General features: G+C 49.4%; 1 protein-coding gene across 7 annotated transcripts in view; it reads right to left on the bottom strand.

The window, feature by feature from the left end:
• The window catches only part of Pde9a (phosphodiesterase 9A), a 93151-nt gene that overhangs the window by 32914 nt on the left and 38525 nt on the right, over window positions 1-21712 (bottom strand). For 5 of the 7 annotated variants that reach the window (XM_039098411.2, XM_008772793.4, XM_008772794.4 and 2 more), the window contains 2 exon segments: window positions 1122-1176; window positions 415-485 (listed from right to left, as the gene is read on the bottom strand). In XM_039098411.2, coding sequence (XP_038954339.1) covers window positions 415-485; window positions 1122-1176 — 126 coding nt within the window. 7 annotated transcript variants of the gene reach the window in all.

Here is a 21712-nt window from a genome sequence, read left to right as displayed (position 1 = left end):
CCCCATCCCTGGTACAAGCAGTACAGCCCCTGGCAGAGATTCTGCTGGGCCAGACATAGGCCATTTTGGTTTACGGTTTGTGTTCTGTACACAGGTAAAAGCATCACGCAAACCGCGCTTTCGCAGAAAGGCGTGCTTAGATCTGTCCGTGTGCAACCTCCGTCGAAATCAAAGCGGCACGGAGAAAGGATGCATTTGCCTTCAAGCGCCCACCCGCTCACTGCTCTAAGTGGCTAATTCCGACAGAGGTTTAAAAAAAAAAAAATAAGGGGTTGGGGATTTAGCTCAGTGGTAGAGCGCTTGCCTAGCAAGCACAAGGCCCTGGGTTCGGTCCCCAGCTCCGGAAAAAAAAAAAAAAAAAAAAAAAAAAAAAGCAGAAAGGGAAGGAAGAAAAACAAAAAAATCTCCACTCACATTCCACCCGTTTCTCCAGCATGGCCAGGTGATTCGCAACTTCAGCTTTCAGCTCGTTGATCTTAAACGCTCTGGGGGGCAAAATCGGGAAGAAAAGATAAAAACTGAGACCCAGACCAGCAAACATGTATAGGTCCCTGCCTGGGGTGAGAGCTCCAGGGAGGCTGGAGGCTGGGGAGGGGACCGAGACAGCAGGAGGAGCTTTTAAAAGAGTGTGTAATGTCTCTGAGTCTGGGGGTTATTACTACTCTGTCCTGGGCTCTCTGAGTAGACTTAAGCTGGGTTGACCCATGCCTTCACCCCGCCCTGCCCAGTATGGACAGCGGTGGGGTACCGCCATGTTCCATGGTGGTTCGGTCATTTGGTTCAAAGTGACAATAACATACCATACAGAAGTCATTTTGGGGAGCTCACAACAGAATTATAGGGTGTTGGCACACTAAAGAGAAGCCATCCACCTGCACGGTAACAGCATCTCAGTGGGAAACATTCATTAGTAGAAGGATGTTTGGTAGATGGCTCCAAGCCTTAGAAGAATAGTGGGGGACAGATTCGCTACTTCCAAAACTCATAGTTTAGAAGCGGCCACTGGACGTGGTTTTGGGGATATGGTGAAGGTTTGCTAAGATATGCTGGGCTAGGCTCGCTATAGAAGCTATAGATGGCTGACTCAGCCACCTTCCATAAGTACAGAGAACATACCGTACCTGGAGAATTGTTCCGCCACTTGGGCCAGCACACCCTGGACGAGTTCTTCTCTTTCTACAAACCAAAGAAGAGAAACCGATGGAGTGCAGGCTGGGAGGAAGGACGTGGAGACAGGCAGGCAGCTAAGGTTGCTATCCCTGTGTGAGCTACAGGTGCCTATGTAGAAGGATGTTCGGCCTGCCGATCACGGGTAGCAGGGCCTCCCTGGGCACAGGTTTCTCCCCTGCTCGGCCTGCTCGTCCTGGTCTGTTGCCAGTGGCCCTGGGGCTGATATTCTCCAGGCACTGCCACACCTAGATGAGGCAGGCAGGCCTGGGGGGTTCTAAATATAGGCAACCTTCTCTGGGTTGCTCATTTTATGGGGACAATTACCACAGCAGAATGGGGTCAGTGAACCTCCGAGTGAAAACATGGTGTTCTCAGGATGGGTCTGCAGAGAGGAAGCAGGCTGGGAGGAGCGGGCCGGGCCTCTTTGGGCCTGCCCTGTAAAACTGGGCTGGGTGGTTGGTTTTTACAAGGTTCAGGTCCCAGGCTGATCATAACCCGTCTCTTTCCTATTTCCTGACCAGCCCGGTTCTGTGACTTGCCAATGGTCGTGACGTCACCCTTTGAAGTGATTCTATCTGTCCTCTGGAGAAGGGAGACCTTTGGGTCCCAGAGAGCCATTCATTCAGAGCCCCAAACTCAGACACTCTATAAAGGGATCCATAGATTCTTCTTTGTTGGCCTGACGCTTAACTCTCGCCAGCAACCGAAACATAGCAAACCAAACCAGCACGGCTAGGTGATACTTCAATAATTCAGTCAGGGCATGGAACTCAGAAGCTAAGGAATATCCCCGTGTTTCCGCCCAGTGCCTGCTTCCCAGCAAACGGTCACAAACACACAGAGAAGATAATACAGCCCAGCATCATTTAACGAAGTCAGCACAGCTTGTCTGTGTGTGGTGTTGGTGGCGGCCGCAGCGGCGGTGGCACATACATGTTATAGATTTTTGGGGACCAAACTCAGGTCAGCAGGCTTGTAGGCAAATGCCATTCAGCACCAAGCCATCTTGTGGGCCTCAGGATTTGTTAAATTAAATATGACGTACCCGTATTGTAGACTCCCAGTCTACCATTGATAATGAACCCAGTTCGGCCCACCTTCAAATCCCAGTATGCGGGAGGGTGGGTGAGGCATTAGAGGGCCAGGGAGTCGAGAAGAACAAGTTTAAGATGAGCTTTAACTGCACCACAAGAGCCTGTCTAAAATGGAAAGATGAGGGGAAACCGAATAATCATTTAATGCTCCTATCTGGGAGGCGGAGGCAGGAGGACTGGTGAATTTCACCACAAGCCAGCCAGGGTTACCCAGCAAGACCCTGACTCTACAAAACAAAACAAAAACCAAAACCAACGGGAAAAGTTAACGTCTGTTATTAGACTTAAAAGGCGGTTTTTAGGGGCCAAAGAAATCTTTCAGAGACCAGGGTTTGATTCTTAGCACCCTCGTGGAGGTTCACAGCCAACCATCGTCTACATGAATCTCCAGTCCCAGGGGATCGAATGCCCTTCCTGATGTCCGTGGGTGTGAGGCAGACACGCAGTACGTACACATGTGTTCAAGCCAAACACTCCACACTAAACAGAATCTCAAAAACTTCATTCGAATGATGGCTGTTTTTGAAAAGTGACACGGAATGCCCCCATTTTTCCAGCGCGTTGGGAGGGAACCTTCCAGAACACCAACAGTAGTTATCTTCTGTTTATGAGATCCCACTTTCCTATTTTTTTTTCTTTTTCTTTTTTTCGGAGCTGAGGACCGAACCCAGGGCCTTGCGTTTGCTAGGCAAGCGCTCTACCACTGAGCTAAATCCCCAACCCCCCCCACTTTCCTATTTTTGATGCTTCAGAGAACCTTTATTTTCCACTATGAACATACATATTAATTTTATAATGAGAAAGAAGTGTTTCCTCCCCCTCACATCCTGGACACCTTCAGTCTAAGCGACAGGACATTGCTGGCACCAGAAGTCTCCTTGGCCTCCTCCCCTCCACAAGCCACCTCTGTCCTGATCTAAGCAGATGCTGGCTCACGGGTTTCACAGGCATGCGGGTCTGCCGCGCGTGTCCTCCCGTGTCTAACTGCTGTCTTGGTCTACTGAGGAGACTGGGTTGCCTCGGTGCCCTGTAGCACGGACCTGCCACGTCAACACATCGATTGTCACCAGGCTAAGACCCCTGAAAACTCCAAAATTCGGGTCATCGGCTGTGAGAATATCACTTCAAGCAGCACGCGGCTAGGGGACACTGTGCTGGCGCAGTAACGACTTGAGGTCACTTAAGGAAGTTCCGAGTTTGGTACCGGATGGTGTGGCATGCTACTTGAGCCCTGGAAGATGTTTCCAAGTGTGGACACCACAGCTCCATCTCTGTGTGTCTTCGACAACAGGCTGTTGTAACACTCGCTCCTATGGACATTCAACATGACAGGAACAGTAGCCTGGTCTGCTCTACTTCCGGGCGTTTTCTGCTCCCCTCCTCCCTTGCTTTTGGCAGGATTTGCTACGTAGTCCAGGCTGGCCTCTGACTTGGGCTATCTTTACACTGCAGCCTCCCATATGCTGGGAGCACCAGTTCCAGCCATCATCCCTAGTCCCTTCCATCTGCTCTTTTCTCCCCTCTCCCCTCCCCTCCTCTCCTCTCCTATACCCTCCCCTCTTCTCCTCTCTTCTCCCTTCACCCTCTCCCCTCCCCTCTCTCCCCTTCCTCTCCTCTCCTCTTTCTCCCCCTCCTCCCCTCCCTTTCCCCCTCTTTCTCTTCCTCCTCCCCTTCCTCCTCTTCTCCCCTCTCTTCTTCTCCCCTCCCCTCCTTCTTTCCCTTCTCCTCTCCTGTCCTCCTTCTTCCCTCCCCTCCCCTCTCTCATCTTCCCTCCCTCCTTCTCTCCCTCTTCCCCTCTCCTCTCCTCCTTTCTCCTCTCCCTTTCTTTCTTCCCTTCTTCCTAAAATATATTCGCTAGTGTTTATTCTCTGTATGCAATAAAAAGAAAACAAACAAAACCAACAAAAAAAAAATGAACCAATTGCTATCGGTGGTTCTCAACCTGTGGGTCACAACCCTTCCATAGGGGTCGCCTAAGATAATTGGAAATAACCAGATGTTTACATTATGATTCACAACGGTAGTGAAATCCCAGCTGGGAAGTAGCGAGGTGATAATTCTATGGTTGGGGGTCACCACGACATGAGGAATTGTATTGTAGGGTCACAGCATTAGGAAGGTCGAACCACTGGCCTAGATCAACCTGGTAAGCCTTCTCTGCTTTACTGCCTATAGGTGTCACGTAACCTTACACTCCCCGTGGTTTCACTCTGAGTGCAGGTTCAGAGCAGGTTCAGTCACCCCAACCTGCTTCCGGTTGTCTGCCTCCCTCCCATCTACCCAGGTGTCAACCCAGATGTCTGCCTTAAACCACTTCCTCCCGGTGACCACCTCCCTGTGGGCAGCTGACTCACCTGCTGTCCCCACACCTGGTACACACTGTGCAGCCCTATGCCACAGTAACCATCCACCAATACCAAGCATTTCAGAACTCATGTCTGCTTGCTTTAAACCACCAATCAAAACTCCCCATGAGGAACCCCGTGGGGTAATTCTCAGGACACAGTAAAGGCATAACCTACGGGACACAGTAAAGGCATTAACCTACAGGTCATCTTCTGTCTTTGCTCTTGTGCTCCTGGCCTCTCTGTGTGACACACAGGCACCTGTCTATCCTAAATAATGTCATCTTTCCTTCAAGCTTGTGTCATTCAAATGGTTCTCCCTACCTAAGACTCAGAACGCTTTCAAGCGAGTGGGTGTGGATAACCCATGGCTGCCGGCTTCATATCCTGTAAGAATAAAAGTCGCTTTTTATAGTGTCTCTTAGAAGCTCAACTCAGAGTGTCAGTCACAGAGATACAGTTGAGCAGCTCCTGAGTGCAATGGCTGGCCTTCTGAAGGCCTGCATCTATCACGGAGGAGAAGTGGCTTCTCTGAGCCTCTGGCAGGGCCTCGGTGAGTTTTCTTTTTTCTTTTTTTTTTTTTTTCTGTTCTTTTTTTCGGAGCTGGGGACCGAACCCAGGGCCTTCCGCTTCCTAGGTAAGCGCTCTACCACTGAGCTAAATCCCCAGGCCCCCTCGGTGAGTTTTCATAGCATCCTTGGTGCAGTGTGGTCTTAGATTACTTACCAAGAAATCTTTAGAATCTTTAGCGGCAGCTGGGATTTACATGAGCTGCTGATCTCTGAGTAATCATATAAATTCAGAAGTCATTACACAATCAGTATTGTGTGTGTATGTGTGTGCGTGTGTGTGTATGAGTGTGTGAGAGTGTTTGTGTATGTGAAAGTGTGTGTATGTGTAAGTGTGTGATGTGTGTATGTGTGTGCATATGAGTGTGTGTATGTGAGTGTCTGAGTGTTTGTGTATGTGAAAGTGTGTGTGTATGTATGTGTGAGTGTGATGTGAGTGTGTATGTGTGTGCATATGAGTGTGTGTATGTGAGCAAGTGTAAGAGTGTATATGTGACTGTGTGTGTATATGTGAGTGTATATGCATGTGTACATGTGAAAGTGTGTGTGTATGTGAGCATGTGAAAGTGTGTACGTGAGCATCTATATGTGAGCATGTGTGTGAGCATGTGTATGTGGCTGTGTATGAGAGTGTGTGTATGTGTGAGTGTATATATGAGTATGAGTGTGTATACAAGTATGTGAGAGTATATATGTGACTATGTATGAGTATGTGTGTGTGTGTGAGTGTGTGTCTGTGAGGATGCATATGTGAGTGTGTGTGTATATGTGAGTATGTGTGTGTACACATGGATGCCACATTACACCTGTGTAGATTCAAGGGTGTCTTGCATGAGTTGTTTCTAGCCTTCTACTGTGTGGGTCCTGGGATTCAAACTCAGGTGGTCAGGCTTGGCAGCAAGTCTCTGACCCACTGTTCACATTTCTAAATGATGCGTAGGTAAAAGAGGAAGTTTCGAGAAAAAAATTTAAAGACATTGAATTTCATGAAAAGGAACACACACACATCCATCAAAGCTCTGCTGTGGCTAAAGTATGGCTGAGAAAGGAATGGAGCCCTGTACACTGAAAGAGCAAAAAACTGAACACAGTAACCCTGGGTCTCACTGTAAGAACTCGCAGACAGAGCTCAACACAGCAGAGGGAGGGAGAGACAGGAAAGAGCAGGACACAAAGACAAAGAAAGAGAAAGCAGTGGAAGAGAAATCAAACCACACAGAAAAATTAATAACCCATCCAGCTCTGTAAGAAGGCCAACAAACCAACAGACTTCCAGGAAGAATGGCAGAAATAAAGACAGAGGCTACCGAGATCAGGGACAAGAAAGGAGCTATTACTACAGCCCCTATAGACAGGGCTCTGGGAGGGTCCTGCAAACGCCTTGCACATACAGACTTGACAACCTTGAAAAGCAAACCAATTCCTGCAGAAACAAAACCACAACGCATCTGGGATGAAGGAATTTGAGCAGCTTGCCACTGTAAAGGGGAGTGGATTTAAAATGTAAAAGTCCACTCCTCACTACCACCAAAGAACTCTCCAGTCCCTTTGGTGTCCCTGCAGAATTCAATCAAGTAGTTACAGATTTCACACAATTTTAAATATCTCTTCCCCAAAAAAGAAGAGGAAAGAACACCCTCCCCCTTTTCTTTCGGTTGTCTCTATGTAGCTCTGGCTGTCCTGGAACTCACTCTGTAGCCCAGGCTGGCCTCAAACTCATGATCTTCCTGCCTCTGCTTCCTTAAGCAACTCCTACCAGCTTGCATCACCACAACCAGCCATCAGGGTCTGATACCAAATCCACATGGGCAACAGCAACAGATAGAGAGCCATGACCAACACCCCCCATGAACACAGAAAAAACTCAGTAAGAAAAAAAATATTAAAAAAAAAACAAAAAACACATGGGGCTGGGGATTTAGCTCAGTGGTAGAGCGCTTGCCTAGCAAGCACAAAGCCCTGGGTTCGGTCCCCAGCTCCAAAAAAAAAAAAAAAAAAAAAAAAAAAAAAAAGAAAAAAAAAAAAGAAAAAAAAACCACATTTGGCAATATAGAAAAAGGAAAACCATAGGTGAATGCCAAGTGTAATTTGTGCCAAGGATGCAAGTTTGGTCCACTGTTTAAAAAAACCAATCAACGTAATCCACACTGGTAGCAGAGAAAAGGAAAACCTCATTATCCTGTCAATTAAGTCACAGAAAGGCATCTGGCAAAATCAACACACACTCAAGATGAAGTTCTCAGAAAGGCAGAAATAGGGAGGAACCTCATTAAGTTGATTTTACAAAAGCATTAAGAGGGGCAGGAGGGATGGCTCAGCAGTTAAGAGCACACTGGCTGCTCTCCCAGAGGACATGGGTTCGATTCCCAGCACCCACATGGTGGCCCACAACCATCTGTAACTTTAGTTCCAAGAGATGGGATGCCTTCTTCTGGCCTCGGTGGGCACCACATACACACGGTGCATATACGGGCACACAGCTACAGCACCCATATACATAACATTAAGTTATAAAAGCACGGACACACGCTTCAGCTACAGGCGTGACAAGGCGGGAGGGGCTTCTCGTCGTAACTATTTGACCCACTGCTGAACATTCAAGTTGGCATGATAAGGTAAGAATAAGAAATAAAAACCATGGGGCTGGGGATTTAGCTCAGTGGTAGAGCACTTGCCTAGAAAGCACAAGGCCCTGGGTTCAGTCCTCAGCTCTGGGAAAAAAGAAAAAAGAAAAAAAAAAAAGAAATAAAAACCACACAGGCCAGAAAGGAAGAAATAAATCAGCAGCCCTTGCCTGCTGAGGGCAAGACTGTCTACACAGAGCGATCCAAGGATTCTACAAAATGCAACAAACACCCCTCTTGGCGCCAACAAGTGAATTAACCAAGGTTGTAAGGCACACATGCAATATTAATAGTATGTAGTGATCATATTAAAAACTCAATTCCACTGCTAGTCACTCAGAAAAGCATCACTTCTCAGGAATAAACACAACAAAACACGCAGAATTTATACGCTCGGAATTCCAAGGGTCACTGATAAAGATGTGTAACTAAATAATAACTCGTGTTAATGACTTAGTAAATTTGACACAGCAAGGATGTCCATCCTCCCTAACCTGGTATCGAAGGCTTAAGTTTCTTTCTGTCAAAAAGCAAACTGCAAGCTCGTTTGTGGAAGTGGATTATTCCATGGGCGAAAAACTAATGCAAAATGAATTGCCCATGGTCGAGAACCATAACACACGGGGACACAGCCTGCAGAGTGTGGGGGAAGTCAGGGACTTCCTAGACGTGACACCCAAATACACAGGGAGAAATCACTAAGCTACTTCATCAGAATTAATTGTTGCTCTAGAAAGATACGTGTTAGGCAGACGTGCTCAGGAGTAGTTGGCCGACACAGAACAGATTCCGTGTTTTGGGGTGTGTGTGTGTGTGTGTGTTTTAAGACAGAGAAAGAATATGAAGTTGGGTGGGTGGCTGGGGACATGGAAGGAAGTAGTGAAGGGGTAAATATAAGACTGAGATATATGGGGGCTGGAGAGATGGCTCAGCGGTTAAGAGCACCGACTGCTCTTCCAGAGGTCCTGAGTTCAAATCCCAGCAACCACATGGTGGCTCACAACCATCTGTAATGGAATCCGATGCCCTCTTCTGGTGTGTCAGAAGACAGCTACAGTGTACTCAAATACAAAATAAATAAATAAACCTTTACAAGAATGTCTTTCCTTTAAAAAAAAAAGACTGAGATATTTTAAAAAATAAATAAATAAAAATTAGCCGGGGTGGTGGTGATACACACCTTAATCCCAGCACTCGGGAGGCAGAGGCAGACGGATCTCTCTGAGTTCGAGGCCGGCCTGGTTTACAGAGCAAGTTCCAGGACAGCCTGGGCTATGCACGGAGAAACCCTGCCTTGAAAGGCCAAAATAAGTGAAGAAATAAATAAATTAAATAAAAACCCGATTGAAGTAAGTAAGAAATAAGTCATGCCACCCACCCACGCATCCACAGTCACTAGGAAAGGCAAAACAGAATGCTTATCCTAAGATCAAAAAGGCTGGGGGTTGGGGATTTAGCTCAGTGGTAGGGCGCTTGCCTAGGAAGCGCAAGGCCCTGGGTTCGGTCCCCAGCTCCGAAAAAAAAGAACCAAAAAAAAAAAAAAAAAAAAGGCTGACCACACCCAGGGCTCAGGAGGACTAACCCTGGGTCACTCATACCCTGCTGGTGGTGCGGGGGCAATTCTGTGGAGAAGTTCGAAAGTAGCTGACCTTCCGGGTAAAGGGAAGGAAATCTATGCTCCCATCATCACCTGTGAGCTAGCAACCTGGCTGGAAATGGTCCCAACAATGGAAGCAAGCCAGACACCCTCCAGCCATAAAAAGAATCTACTTCTAGAGGAACAACGAGGACGGACAGATCAGCCTGCTGGTTCTGAGCGAAGCAACTAATCTCCCAAATTGCAGGTCTGACTGTATTTATTCAATGTTCTAAGTGACAAAATTAGAAATCTGGTGATCTCGGGTCAGTGACCAGCAGGGAAGGGGTCAGGGAGGAGTGAGTTCAGAAAGGAAATGATTACCAAAGGGCAACAGGAGGGAAGGATGGGGTGGGGGAGGGGAGCTGCACCCAGGAGCGTGGTGAGCCTAGCTAGCTGGGCCACTGTTGCTGCAGGTTGTGCAAGGTGGACTGGGAAGGGTCCTCATGAGGATCTGAATTGGAACTCTGAGCCACCTCAGAGTGGAATAACAAAATAAGGAAGCCAGGAGGGGGTGTTGGGGATTTAGCTCAGTGGCAGAGCGCTTGCCTAGCAAGTGCAAGGTCCTGGGTTCGGTCCCCAGCTCCGAAAAAAAAAGAAAAGAAAAAAAAAAAAGGAAGCCGGGAGGGAGAGATGGCTCAGCGGTAAGGGACAGCGGATGCTGAGTAGTCTAGGACTTGGTTCCCAGCATCCACTTGGCAGCTTACAACTACTGTAACTCCAGTTCCAGGGGAATCTGATGCCCTCTTCTGGCCTCCTTGGATATAAAGCTACACAGGTGGCCCCCAGGCATCTAGGCAGGCAACAGTCATATACATAAAACAGAAATAAATAACATTTTTAAAAGGCAGTTAATGGGGTTGGAGAGATGGCTCAGCGGTTAAGAGCACTGACTGCTCTTCCAGAGGTCCTGAGTTCAATTCCCAGCAACCACATGGTGGCTCACAGCCATCTGTCGTGGGATTCGATGCCCTCTCCTGATGTGTCTGAAGGCAGTGTATTCCCATACATAAAAAAATAAAAATCTTAAAAAGGGAGCTAATGAAGAGCTGTCGTTTGGATTGGGGGATGTAATCCCTTGGGTTTCACAGTAGCATCTTTATACTTGTATTCAGGTCTCAGGGGAAGCAGGAATCGGCTTGGGCAGACACTGGTATCCCTGTCTACGTTAAGGCTAAACCTTAGCCTGAGCCCATGGTTCTCTTTTGTTCAGAGTCAGAGTGAGTGGTTCACCCGCTGGGGCCACAGTCAGGCTGTGGCTTATGGACAACTCAGCACAAAGAGCTCACCGGGGCGTTTACACGGAGTGCAAAGAATGAATTCTTTTCCAAGGGAAAAGAGGGGGGAAAATTCCCATGTAGCACAGCCAGTCACCCACCCACGTGTCCGTAAACACAGCCCTGATCGGGGAGTGTTGTCCGCCATCACAGGGGTTCTTGTACTGCCGTTGTTTCCTCCCACTGGACTGCAAGCAAGGAACCTGTGCAGAATCCTCAGGGCAGCGTGTGGCCTGTGGCAAATGCCACTGCCTTTGTTCCGGTCACTAAGGCTGGCTGACAGACAAGCTGTGCACCCGAACATCTCCTGTGGCCCGCCCTTCCCTGGTGTGTCCCAATCTTTGGGACAATGGGATGCTCAGGGCATCCATCAGCCTGGGCATCCAGGATCTGTCTGCCGTGTCTTTCCCATGCTTTTTTTTTTTTTTTCCAGTCATAATTATAGACAGAGCTCACTTGCACAGACTAAGGGCGGTCATTGTGACATTTCTGCACACATTCACAGCCTCTCGTCTTCTCCTTCTGCTTTCCTAATAATTCTTTTACCTCCCAGTTATCTTTTGAAAAGGTTTCCGCATGAGAAAAAAAAAGCACGAATTGTCTGTCTTCGTCCCCTCAGGTAGCCTAAAACCCCTGGATTGGGTGTGGGGTGGGGCGGGGGGCAACAGTTTTCAATTGCCAAGTGTCCATCCTTCCCAACCTGATGGCAAAGCCATACCCTGTCGGCGAAATTCACCACAACAAATGATGCTTCTCACTGCTTCCCTGGTTTCATGGCACATCCTGACTTGAAGGAGTTTAAGCACGTGCAGACATTCTGTTTGTAGGCCGTCTAAGTAGCCCTGAGAAAAGTCAGCAGTAGCCAAGAATGCTTGTAAATCATGGCTGTAGGCAAGTGTCATTTCTTTGGGCTCCCTCCGGATCCCAAGGCTTTTAACAAAGGCGAGAGAGTCTGAGGGGAGGAGCTGCGTTTAACTGATGCTGAGGCCCCGAGGACCAGGCATTCACGGGCAATTTGTTTTCTAGGGAAACTCCAGGAGCTAAGCAGCAGGCTATGAGGAATAGCCCCGGCTCCTGTGAGGGTACGGGGTGCTGACAGGAACACACTGGGGAGGACTCCCAGGTACTGAGTGCAGCCAAGGAAGGCAAGCGCCCTGTATATCCCAAAGAGCAGCTAGCTCCCTTCAGGCTGAAGAGGCTTGTTGGCAGCCTTGGCAGGCCAAACAGTTTCTAGCTTGTCATTGCCTTAGCTCCTGCTGGCTGCTGTAGGCAAGCATCCACAATAAACATTGCTGTTGGGAGCTGGGGAATCTCCCGTATTAGCTTCATTTTAGGACAGTCTTAGGAGAATCTAAGAAGGCCAGCGGGGGTCCCACGAGGATGTTTGGACAGCACAGCAAGGGAACAGAGGAACCCCAGCTCTGGTGTCCTCTGAATAGGGGTCCAGAATAGACCAAACCTCCGTCATTTGGGGGAGGGGGGAGCTACTCAGGTGTCAGGTTCAAGGTTCCTGGACAGAATCCAGCTGGCAGTCACATAGGTGCAAATGAGATAGGTGCCCTGCCCCACCGGGGGTTTCCCCATGCAGCAGACCACGGCTGCCGAGTCTTAAGTCCGACTCCAGCTCGGGTTATAGGGGACATTCAAGGAACCTGTCCCCGCCTCGCCCACTTCCAGGAACTGTTTTGTTTCAGACAATTCCTGACCCTGCCCAGGGCTCCTATCACTCAGAGGCAGAGGGACAAGGATTTGGTTAAAGGGACAGCCAGGAAAGCCCGTCATTCTGTTGTAAGGAGCAGTTGTATACCGAGTGCCATCTTGAAGTTCTTATCGTATTGAGCTGTACAGGACAACTTTTGCACAGGACAACAACTCTGTCAGTTTTCTACACCCTAAGCCCCTCAAGCCACTTTGTACTTCTCCCCTCTCCCCAGTTCTAGTCTCCTGCATGGAGTTGCCTGGGAACCTGCATGGACACCTACATCTTAGCTCCCTGACCCTGTAGAAACCGCTTTAAGAGCTGCAGAGGCAGTACGCATACTTGGCCTACACCTGTAACCCCGCCAACGGCAGGAGAATGGCGAACGGCAGACCAGCCTGGGTTACACAGTGAGATCCTCCCCAAAACTGAAATATAAGGGACATGCTGCCAAGCTTCACCCGACAGGGACGGCTCACGACTGTCTCCACAGGGCTTGCTACTCCTCTGTCCAGACGGCGCAGGGAGCCTCCTCCCGCTCAGGGTTCTGAGTATTCTCCCCGCTGCACGAGCTCAACAGAAACTTTCTAAAGCTCCGAAAAACTGAAACCAAAACCGTGCAAGACCCAAACAACAACAATGATATCATTTTTACCTTTTTTTTTTCTTTTCTGGTGTGTCATCATGGTCATCATCATCACCACCACCATCATCACCATCACCACTGCCGCCACCACCACTACACCACCACACGAGGGGAAGTAAGCCCCATTCCTTAGACTCAAAGAGACAACCCTCCCAGGGGCCCTGAAGTCAAAGGAAGGAGCATAGATATTTTCCCCTCTCAGTGCCAGCCTCCCTCTCCCCACACAGAGAGTGCAGGAGCACGGACTGACTCTCCACCCTTGCCCTGGGAGCCAAGAGGGGCCAGACTCACCTCCTGCCCCACTTCTGGTCTCTCCCAGGCCCTGCAGCTGCCCTCCAACCAGTCTACCTTCAAAACAGCCGGTAGGGATGTTCTAAGGCTGGAAGGGTCACTGGCTGCTCATTGTTTATGGGCGCCATAAAACTGACATTCAGAAGGAGGGGGGAAGGAGGGGGACACACTTCCTTTATGACCCAGGAGGACAATAAAGTTATATGATTAACAGTGACTTTGCCTGGCCTTCTTAAAGTCACAGGCCCTCAGGGTTCGCCCTGCTGGGAAATCACACCGTCTCTCAGCAGCCAAAGGACGGGCAGAGGGCATTTCAGTCATCAGCCAGCCAAGGTGCCAAGGACTCCGATGTCCTGGAGCCAATGTCTGGCAACTGCCTTGGTTCGGGAGCCACCAGGCATGAGGGAGAGGGATGTGTGTACAGCATTGTTCTTGGGGTGGGGGTGGGGGTCTGTCCTGGTCTGTGTGGTTGTGATTTCAGGGTGCACAGTACTCTTTCTTTTCCCCCAGGCCCCCACCTTCTTAAGAAGCTGAGCAGAGGGGTACAGAGTGGTGGTCAGTGTTCCTGACTGCTGATGAGGAAAGCCACAAGCTGCCTGCAGCAGGTACGGGAGGAACGGACATTGCTACATATGGACAGGAGATGTGAGAGGCTGCAGGGGAGCCAGGGAGAGGCAGAGGAAGGGCCCCACTGCACAGGAGCAAATGAAGGAAGCTGGTCGGAAAGGTTCCAGCCACAGGACACTCTGGGAAAGGAAAAACCATGGAGACAGGGAAGATGGGTGGTGGGAGGCAGCAAGGAACAGTGGACACACACACATACCACACAACACAACACACACCACATACCCCACACATACACCACACACCACACACACACCACACACCACACATCACACACCACATACACCACACATGCCACATACACCACACACACCATATATACACACACCACACATACACACATGCATACCACACGCACACCACACACACCACACACACCATATACACACCACACATACCACACATACACCACACACCACACACACACACATCATACACACACACCACACATACACCACACACATAACATATACACCACATACACACCACACATACCAAACACACATACACACACCATATACACTACATACACACAACATATACCACATCACATACACCACACACATGCATACCACACGCACACCACACACACACCACACACACCACACACACACCATATATACACCACACACACACCATATACACACCACACATACCACACATACACCACACACCACACACACACACACCATACACCATACACACATTCACACACACACATCACACACACACCACACATACACTACACACATTACATATACACACATACACACCACACACACCACATATACCACATACACACCACACATACTAAACACACACCCCACACACACCACACCCACACCACACACACACCATACACACCACATATACCATACCACATGTACCATACACACACACCACACATACACATCACACACACACCACACACACACACCACATACAATATACACACAGTACACATGCACACACACACACACACACACACGCACACCACACACACTGCAGACCACAATGGTTTTGACTCTCAGATGCTAGTCTCAGTGACCCCCCCTCCCCATCCTCGGCTTCCTGAGGAGGCGGGGTTGACTACAGGTGCCATCAGACTTCTGGAAGCCTGGAAGGTTAAAGGTATCCATTATGAGGCCTCACTGGGGGACCTCGAATGGCTGTGTATTTACAAGAACTGGAGAGTGTGTAAAGCCAAGAGTGGCTGCAGTGAACTGTGGACTTCAGAGAGTATGAGGGATCTGTCACTGAGGGTGAAGGGAGGTGGGGCGTGGATAGGAACTGCACTTTCCATTCAACTTGGCTGTAATTTAAAACTCTCAAGCCTATTCACTGGAGATCAGTGGAAGGTGGAGGGAGACCACACTGCTTACAGAAGCAGCTACAAGGGATGCTGAAGGGTGTCTGGGGAGCAGGGAGCAGGAGTGAGACAGAATGTGGACATCTGTCCAGCCAACATGAGCGGCAACAGAAAAGGAAAAACAACTAAACCTGAGATCAGCAAAACAACAACAACAACACAACCAACCAAACAAACAAGAAACCCAAGCGCCCTCAAGGCCAAGCCTGTATAACCTATGACCGCTCCGTGCTATGGGGAAAGGTTTTGTTGTAGATGTTCTGCTGAACATGGCCAGCAGAATGTGTGTATGTGCACATGTGTATGTGTGCGTGTGCGCATGCACCAGTGTATGTGTGTGTACACAAGTGAGAGAGTGTGAGCACATGTGTGCATGTATGTATGCATGTATCTGTGTGTGCACCCCCATGTGAGTGTGTGTACATGTGTGCACGTGCCTGCCCACTTGTGTATGTGTGTGTGCATGAGTGTGTGAGTGTGTGAGTGTGTGTGTGTGTGTGTGTGTGTGTGTGTGTGTGTGTGTGTGAAGGGTGGTGTCGGTGAGAAATGAAGACGAAGAGAGTAGGGGCAAGAGATGTCCAAGAGTGAGCCCGGCTGACATAATGGGGCTATAAGGAGAACTGAATAGCTGGGGGAGGGAAGACCATGAACTAGACAAGTTTGGGGTAGGAGGCAGGGTTTGAGGACCTGAGAAGAACCAAGATGCTGGTGTGGACTCTGAAATATGCTTGTGATACTGAGGGAGCCTGGAGCCAGCGTGTGCTCTGATATCTAATGGGCACCCCAGGTGGCCACTTGTCCCCTCTGCCAGTGATAAGAGAAATGGTTCCTCTGGCAGAGGGGAACTGGCTTTACGAGTTCCTGAGGTATGCTGGCTTTTGTCTGACAGAATGTGGGGGAATGGAGTTTCCTTTGGACTGACAAGGTCCACCCTAGCCTCATCCGCAGATGTGTAACATGTGTGTTCCAGGTCTAACAAAGCAAATTCAAGGCAAAGAAGGGCTACACAGTGAGATCCTCAGACAAACAGACAGACACCAGCCTGCCAGTCAGCAAAGTAATCTGCCTAAGGGGGAAAATATATAATATATATATATTTGTGCACCCAGTGCATGTAGTACCTCTGGAGGCCACAAGAGGGAGCAAAATCTCCTGGCATTGCAATTACAAGCAGTTACGCGTTACCACGGGTGCCGGGACTTGTACCCAGGTCTGGAAGAGCAGCCAGTGCTCTCAACCATTGAGCCGTCCCTCCAGCCCCAACAAGACAGACTTTAAGAAGTCAAAACGATTATTATACAGGCACTAAAATCGGACCTTCCAACACACGATTGTCTGTGCGTCCAGTTCTAGACTCTTATTAGAAAATGCCTGTCTTGAACCATTGGCTGAGCCGATCGGTGAGACTTGGGTGGGAAGTCTCAATCTAGTAGAGATGTGGAGGTACTCCAAACCCACTGATACACTGAAAGCACTCGCAATCAATGTTGCAGATACTTTCTTACTTTTCTTTTGAAATTGACCGGGAGAAAACAATCCGGTTACTTAAAATCAACCCCAAAGGAAGACAAAGGTATGGGGTTCTCTCCGCCCATACGGTGTAGTTTGTTTAATCCTGATGTCAATGCCATGAACCAGGGTGGCAGAATGGAAAGGAGCTTCCTAAGGGGTTGGCCTAATGCTGTTTGTACCCTAATGCTGATTTGGGGCCCCAAGACAGGTGCCCCAGAGATGAGATGTTGATATTGGGTGACCCTGTCCCCAGTAAATTGTGATTGGTGAATAAAGATGCCGACAGCCAATAGCTGGGCAGAAGAGAAACTGGGTAGGGCTAAGGTTTGGTGGGTTTGGGAGAAGCAGAGAAAAGCTGCCATGGAACAGAAGAATGTGCAGGAGAGGAGAAAGGAGAAGCTGACGCCATGGGTTAGCTGAGCCACGAAAAAAAAAAAATGGCCACGAAGGCTGGCCAATTGGAGCCAAGAGCAGCCCAGACGGAACATAGAAATTAGTAACGTAGTAACCATAGAAATTAGTATAGGAAAGTGGAGGGTTGAGGGTCATGGGGAGAGCAGCAGGGTGGGGCTTTGAGAAGAGAAAGACTTCCTTCCAAAACCAAGAGGGGCGGCATTTGGACAGACAGCTGTCAATCCTAGCACCGTGAAGAGCCTATCCAGTTCCTCAGAGGCGGAAAAATCTTTACTTTTGCAGGTTTTCAGACAGTGGCAGGAAGTCCCCACCTTATGATTCAACCTGGCCTAGTCACCATACCAAGGAGCAAGGTGGCATGCACCGGGCAGGACTGTAAATTATCTTATAGTTACAAGGGGAAAGGGGCTGGGCTAGTTTCTCCACTAATATCCGAGTGGTCTAACCATTCCCAGCAGGGTACTGCCAGTTCCCTCCACAAGGGGGCGTGGGAGGGAGGTGTCCCGTCCTCCCACCCCCCACTACCGCACCTGAGTCTTAGGGCAACAGTTTCCTGATCTAACTCACAATCAGAGCAGACAGAGCAGTTACTGGGAGTCTAGAAAGAGCTGTGTTGAGTGGCAGTCTGTTTCTGCGAAGGTGCCATTGTGTTCTGAGCAAGTGTGCACTCAGCAAGTCTGGCTGTCACAGTGGGGCGGGCGTATTTAGAGAGAAGGCTGGATGGTGACTGTTAGCATTCTGTCTAAGCTCTGCCCCACAGTTACCTGGCAACAGCCAGGTATGCCTGACACTATGAAAGGAGCTGTCAGCCCCCTCCTCTCTCTCTTACTCTCTTGCTCTTGCCTTCCTGTCCCCATTCTCTCCCCATCACCTTCCCCCATCTCTCTCCACGTGCTAATGCCGGCCTCTCCTCTTCCTCCTCCTCCTCCTCCTCCCCCTTCTCCCCATCCTTTCCTCCCTCCTCCCCTTCCCCCTTCCTCCTCCTCCTTCTCTTCCCCACTCTTTCTCTTCCTCCCCTCCCCCTCCTCTTCCTCCTCTCCTTCCTCCTCCTCTTCCCCCTCCCCTCCTCCTCCTCTTCCTCCTTCCTCTCTCTCTCTCTCTCTCTCTCTCTCTCTCTCTCTCTCTCTCTCTCTCTCCCCCTACCTTTCTCTGCCCCTATTACCCTCTTAACTCCCTTCCCCATGCCCTGAATAAACCCTATTCTATACTGTACAGGTCAGGTGGCTGGTCCCTCGGGGGAAGGGATCCCTCAACATGAACCTGCTGAGGCAGCCCCTCCCCCATACTTCCATAGAACATATCCCCCCCTTCTCTTTATCTTTTTATAAACATATCAGTGACCCCCTATGTAAATTGATCTGAGATGGATCACGGCTTTAAGACAAAAGGGGACTGGAGAGATGGCTCAGCGGTTAAGAGCACTGACTGCTCTTCCAGAGGTCCTGAGTTCAATTCCCAGCAACCACATGGTGGCTCACAACCATCTGTCATGGGATCTGATGCCCTCTTCTGGTGTGTCTGAAGACAGCTACAGTGTACTCATATACATAAAATAAATCTTTAAACAGAAGCCGAATCTTGAGAGTCGATGAAGTACTAAAGGTTAAAGAAAACATGTTGCTTCCCATGTCATCAAATTCACTCTCTCCTCTGATGACCTCATTCAGAGCACGGAAAAGGTGGTGGGGGAGGGGCACGGGGTGGCAGAAAATACTCAGGACCGGAGAAAACACAAAGTAAACCATCATAAAAAAAAAAAAAACAAAAACATGAGCCAGTTTAGAAGTGGCCAAAAAAGCTTAGAACACATTTCACCAAGTAAGATATTCAGACGTCCATGAGCAAATGTCCACAGTTAAGGCCCTCACAGTGATCGTAGCCACCGAGCCCCACGTTAGAGGTGACTTCCCTCCGGTGTCCACCCACAGGAACTTAGACGGGCAAGCATGTTCAGCAGCCCAGAAGTGGTCAAAGGCCTGTGAATCTGGAAACGGTAGCACTGAACCAGAGAGTCCAGACATCCAGGTGGGTGGCACACAGTAGGGCTCTGTACTGGTGGCCCTAGGGAGCTGGCAATGTAAGCTGCCGAAATAGGTGGAGACGGTGGATTCTTACCGTGTGTGTTTGGGGAAAGCTATCGAGGTTGGTGGAAACATCTGTCTTGCCTGGGCTGCCGCTAGCTAGCCTTGATCAAACTCCTTAAGTGGCACCCTGTGGAACTGAGCGTTCATTCAGGTTGGATCTGGCGGAACGCTGTGTTCTGTTGGACCTCAGAGATGTCTCAGTACAGAGGTCGTTGGACCATGCATGGACCTTGAAGCACTAGGAGTATTTGTTCTTATCCAAAAGGAACCCTGCCGTTAGTCAGGAAGGCCACTGCTTGCCACCCACGTGTCTGGCAGTGGCCTGCTGCTGGCTGCCCTGGCTGGCTAGACCACCCTGGAGGAGAAGCGTGAGCTCGCAATTTCGGGAACAGTTATATTTTGCATTTTATACGCTGCACCCGATCTGTTATTTAAAAAAAAAAAAAATAGTGCAGGCAAGGGTGATTAAGGGCATGTTTCTGAAACCTAAGGGCCTTAATGCTTTGGGCTGAAACTGCACTAAATATAGAAAATATTATTAAGAAACATTATTATCGTGCACGAGCAACACATCTGCCTTCAAATTCAGAGCAGTAACTTGGCTTCCGAGCAAAATCAGAGCCCACACTCCATGTGCCGCTTTGGCCCTGAGGGAGCGTCCCTGCCCCACTGAAATCCCACAGTTTTGTTGAGACAAGATTTTGCCCATCGGTTTGCCCGGGAGGTTACTTTAAATGATAGCTAGGATTTATTGAGCGTCTCTAAGTGGCCAGCACTCAATAGGCATTTTGCATAAATTACATCATTTACCCTCTGAAGAACCCTGCGGGGGTGTCTATTTTAATTCCTATTCTGCACAGGAAATGGACCCTCATGGGGCGAGATAGTTTTCCTAAGGCCACTTCATGCAGCTGGCGGATGAATGCAGCTTCAGATGGGCCCTTTATTCTTGGATTCCCTATTTTCGGGTTCAAAGCTCTAAATCTGGCCTCCACGAAAGGGATCTATCCGCAGATCACTCAGGGAGGTTATCCAGAAAGTTTTCCAAAGGAGGGGAAACTGAGGCACGTTTGTGAGGAAGGGACCACTGTGGAAATAGGAAGATTAGTACTCTGGGGTCCCTTTGGGCTCCTGCATTAGCGATAGCAGAAGATTGTCCTCTGGAAAAAGATGTCTAGAGGGTTGGCTATCCAGTACTCCTGGTCTTCCCTGATCAGAGGAAGTCCTCCGGCGGGAGGGGTGGGGGGATGGGACGGGACACAGGGATGGAGAAGGATGTGGCTGGTGGGTTTCAGAACTGCCTACTGAGTTATGGGGACTTTAAGGATAGGTGGGGCTGGAACTCCCATGCCTTGCAGGGAACCTTCAGGCCCTTCCCCTCATGGCTATTAGACTTCTAAAAGGAATGAGGGGCTTATTCAACTCCCCGGGATATCTTGAAACAGTTCAATGCAACATCCACCCCAAAACATGCATGAAAATTCAGAGCAGTATTTCAAGCAACAGTTGCAACCCTCAGGTGTGTCCCCTGAAGAAGGGAGGGGTCAAAATGTGGCCCACCCTCGAGGCAGCGTCGGTCACCCCCAGATTGAATGGTAGAGCAGCTTCGTGATACACAGAACGTGTGGCCCGCAAGATGCCACAAATGCCACAGTGGCGTATCTGAAACAAGGGAACTAGACAGATCTTCAGACAATGCAGGCTCGAGCCGGGGAAGGGAGGGGTTACAGAAACGGGGACTCGGGGCCCACAGGTGCGGGCTTCTATCGGGTAATGGAAACATTTGGGGATAAACAGTGACGATAGATACACAATGAAACACATGCAGACAGCTGGCTCCACTGCAAGCTGAACCAACCAGGGGTGTAGCAGCATGCAAATTATGTCTGAGCAAACAAGGAAGCTGAATGCAAATTCCCAAGGGATGGACCTCAGCCTCTGTCTTCTAAGATAAGTGTGCACGCCAAGCTGACAGGGCGGCTGTCTCTGGTCCACGAGGACCTGGGAGAATGCTCTGCGTGGCAGTGCCTGGAGTTCCGTGGACGCGCTATAGACATCCCTGGAGCTTACTCAGGGGCACCTTCTGGGGCTAGGAGGCCTCTGTTGTAGTCACTGAGACACTGTGCACACAGTGTGTGGGAGCATGCGCAGGTCGAAGTTTCACCCTCACGGACACATGGCTCCTTTGACCTGGTCTTCCTAGATCTCCAGGGAAGGCTTGCCACTATCTCGACAAGGAACGGGGAGGGTGTGTGCCTGTCCCCAGCAGGAATTCTGAGCACTATCTACCACTGGCTACCTGCCACCTGTACCCTGCCCTCTGTCCTTTGGAAACAGTGGTGGTGGCAAGGCAGATGC

This window comes from Rattus norvegicus, chromosome 20 (assembly GCF_036323735.1).
Source record: "Rattus norvegicus strain BN/NHsdMcwi chromosome 20, GRCr8, whole genome shotgun sequence".
In the NCBI taxonomy this organism is placed as follows: Eukaryota; Metazoa; Chordata; class Mammalia; order Rodentia; family Muridae; genus Rattus; species Rattus norvegicus.
Note: the sequence above shows the minus strand (reverse complement) of the source record. Positions and strands in the feature narration are given on the sequence as shown.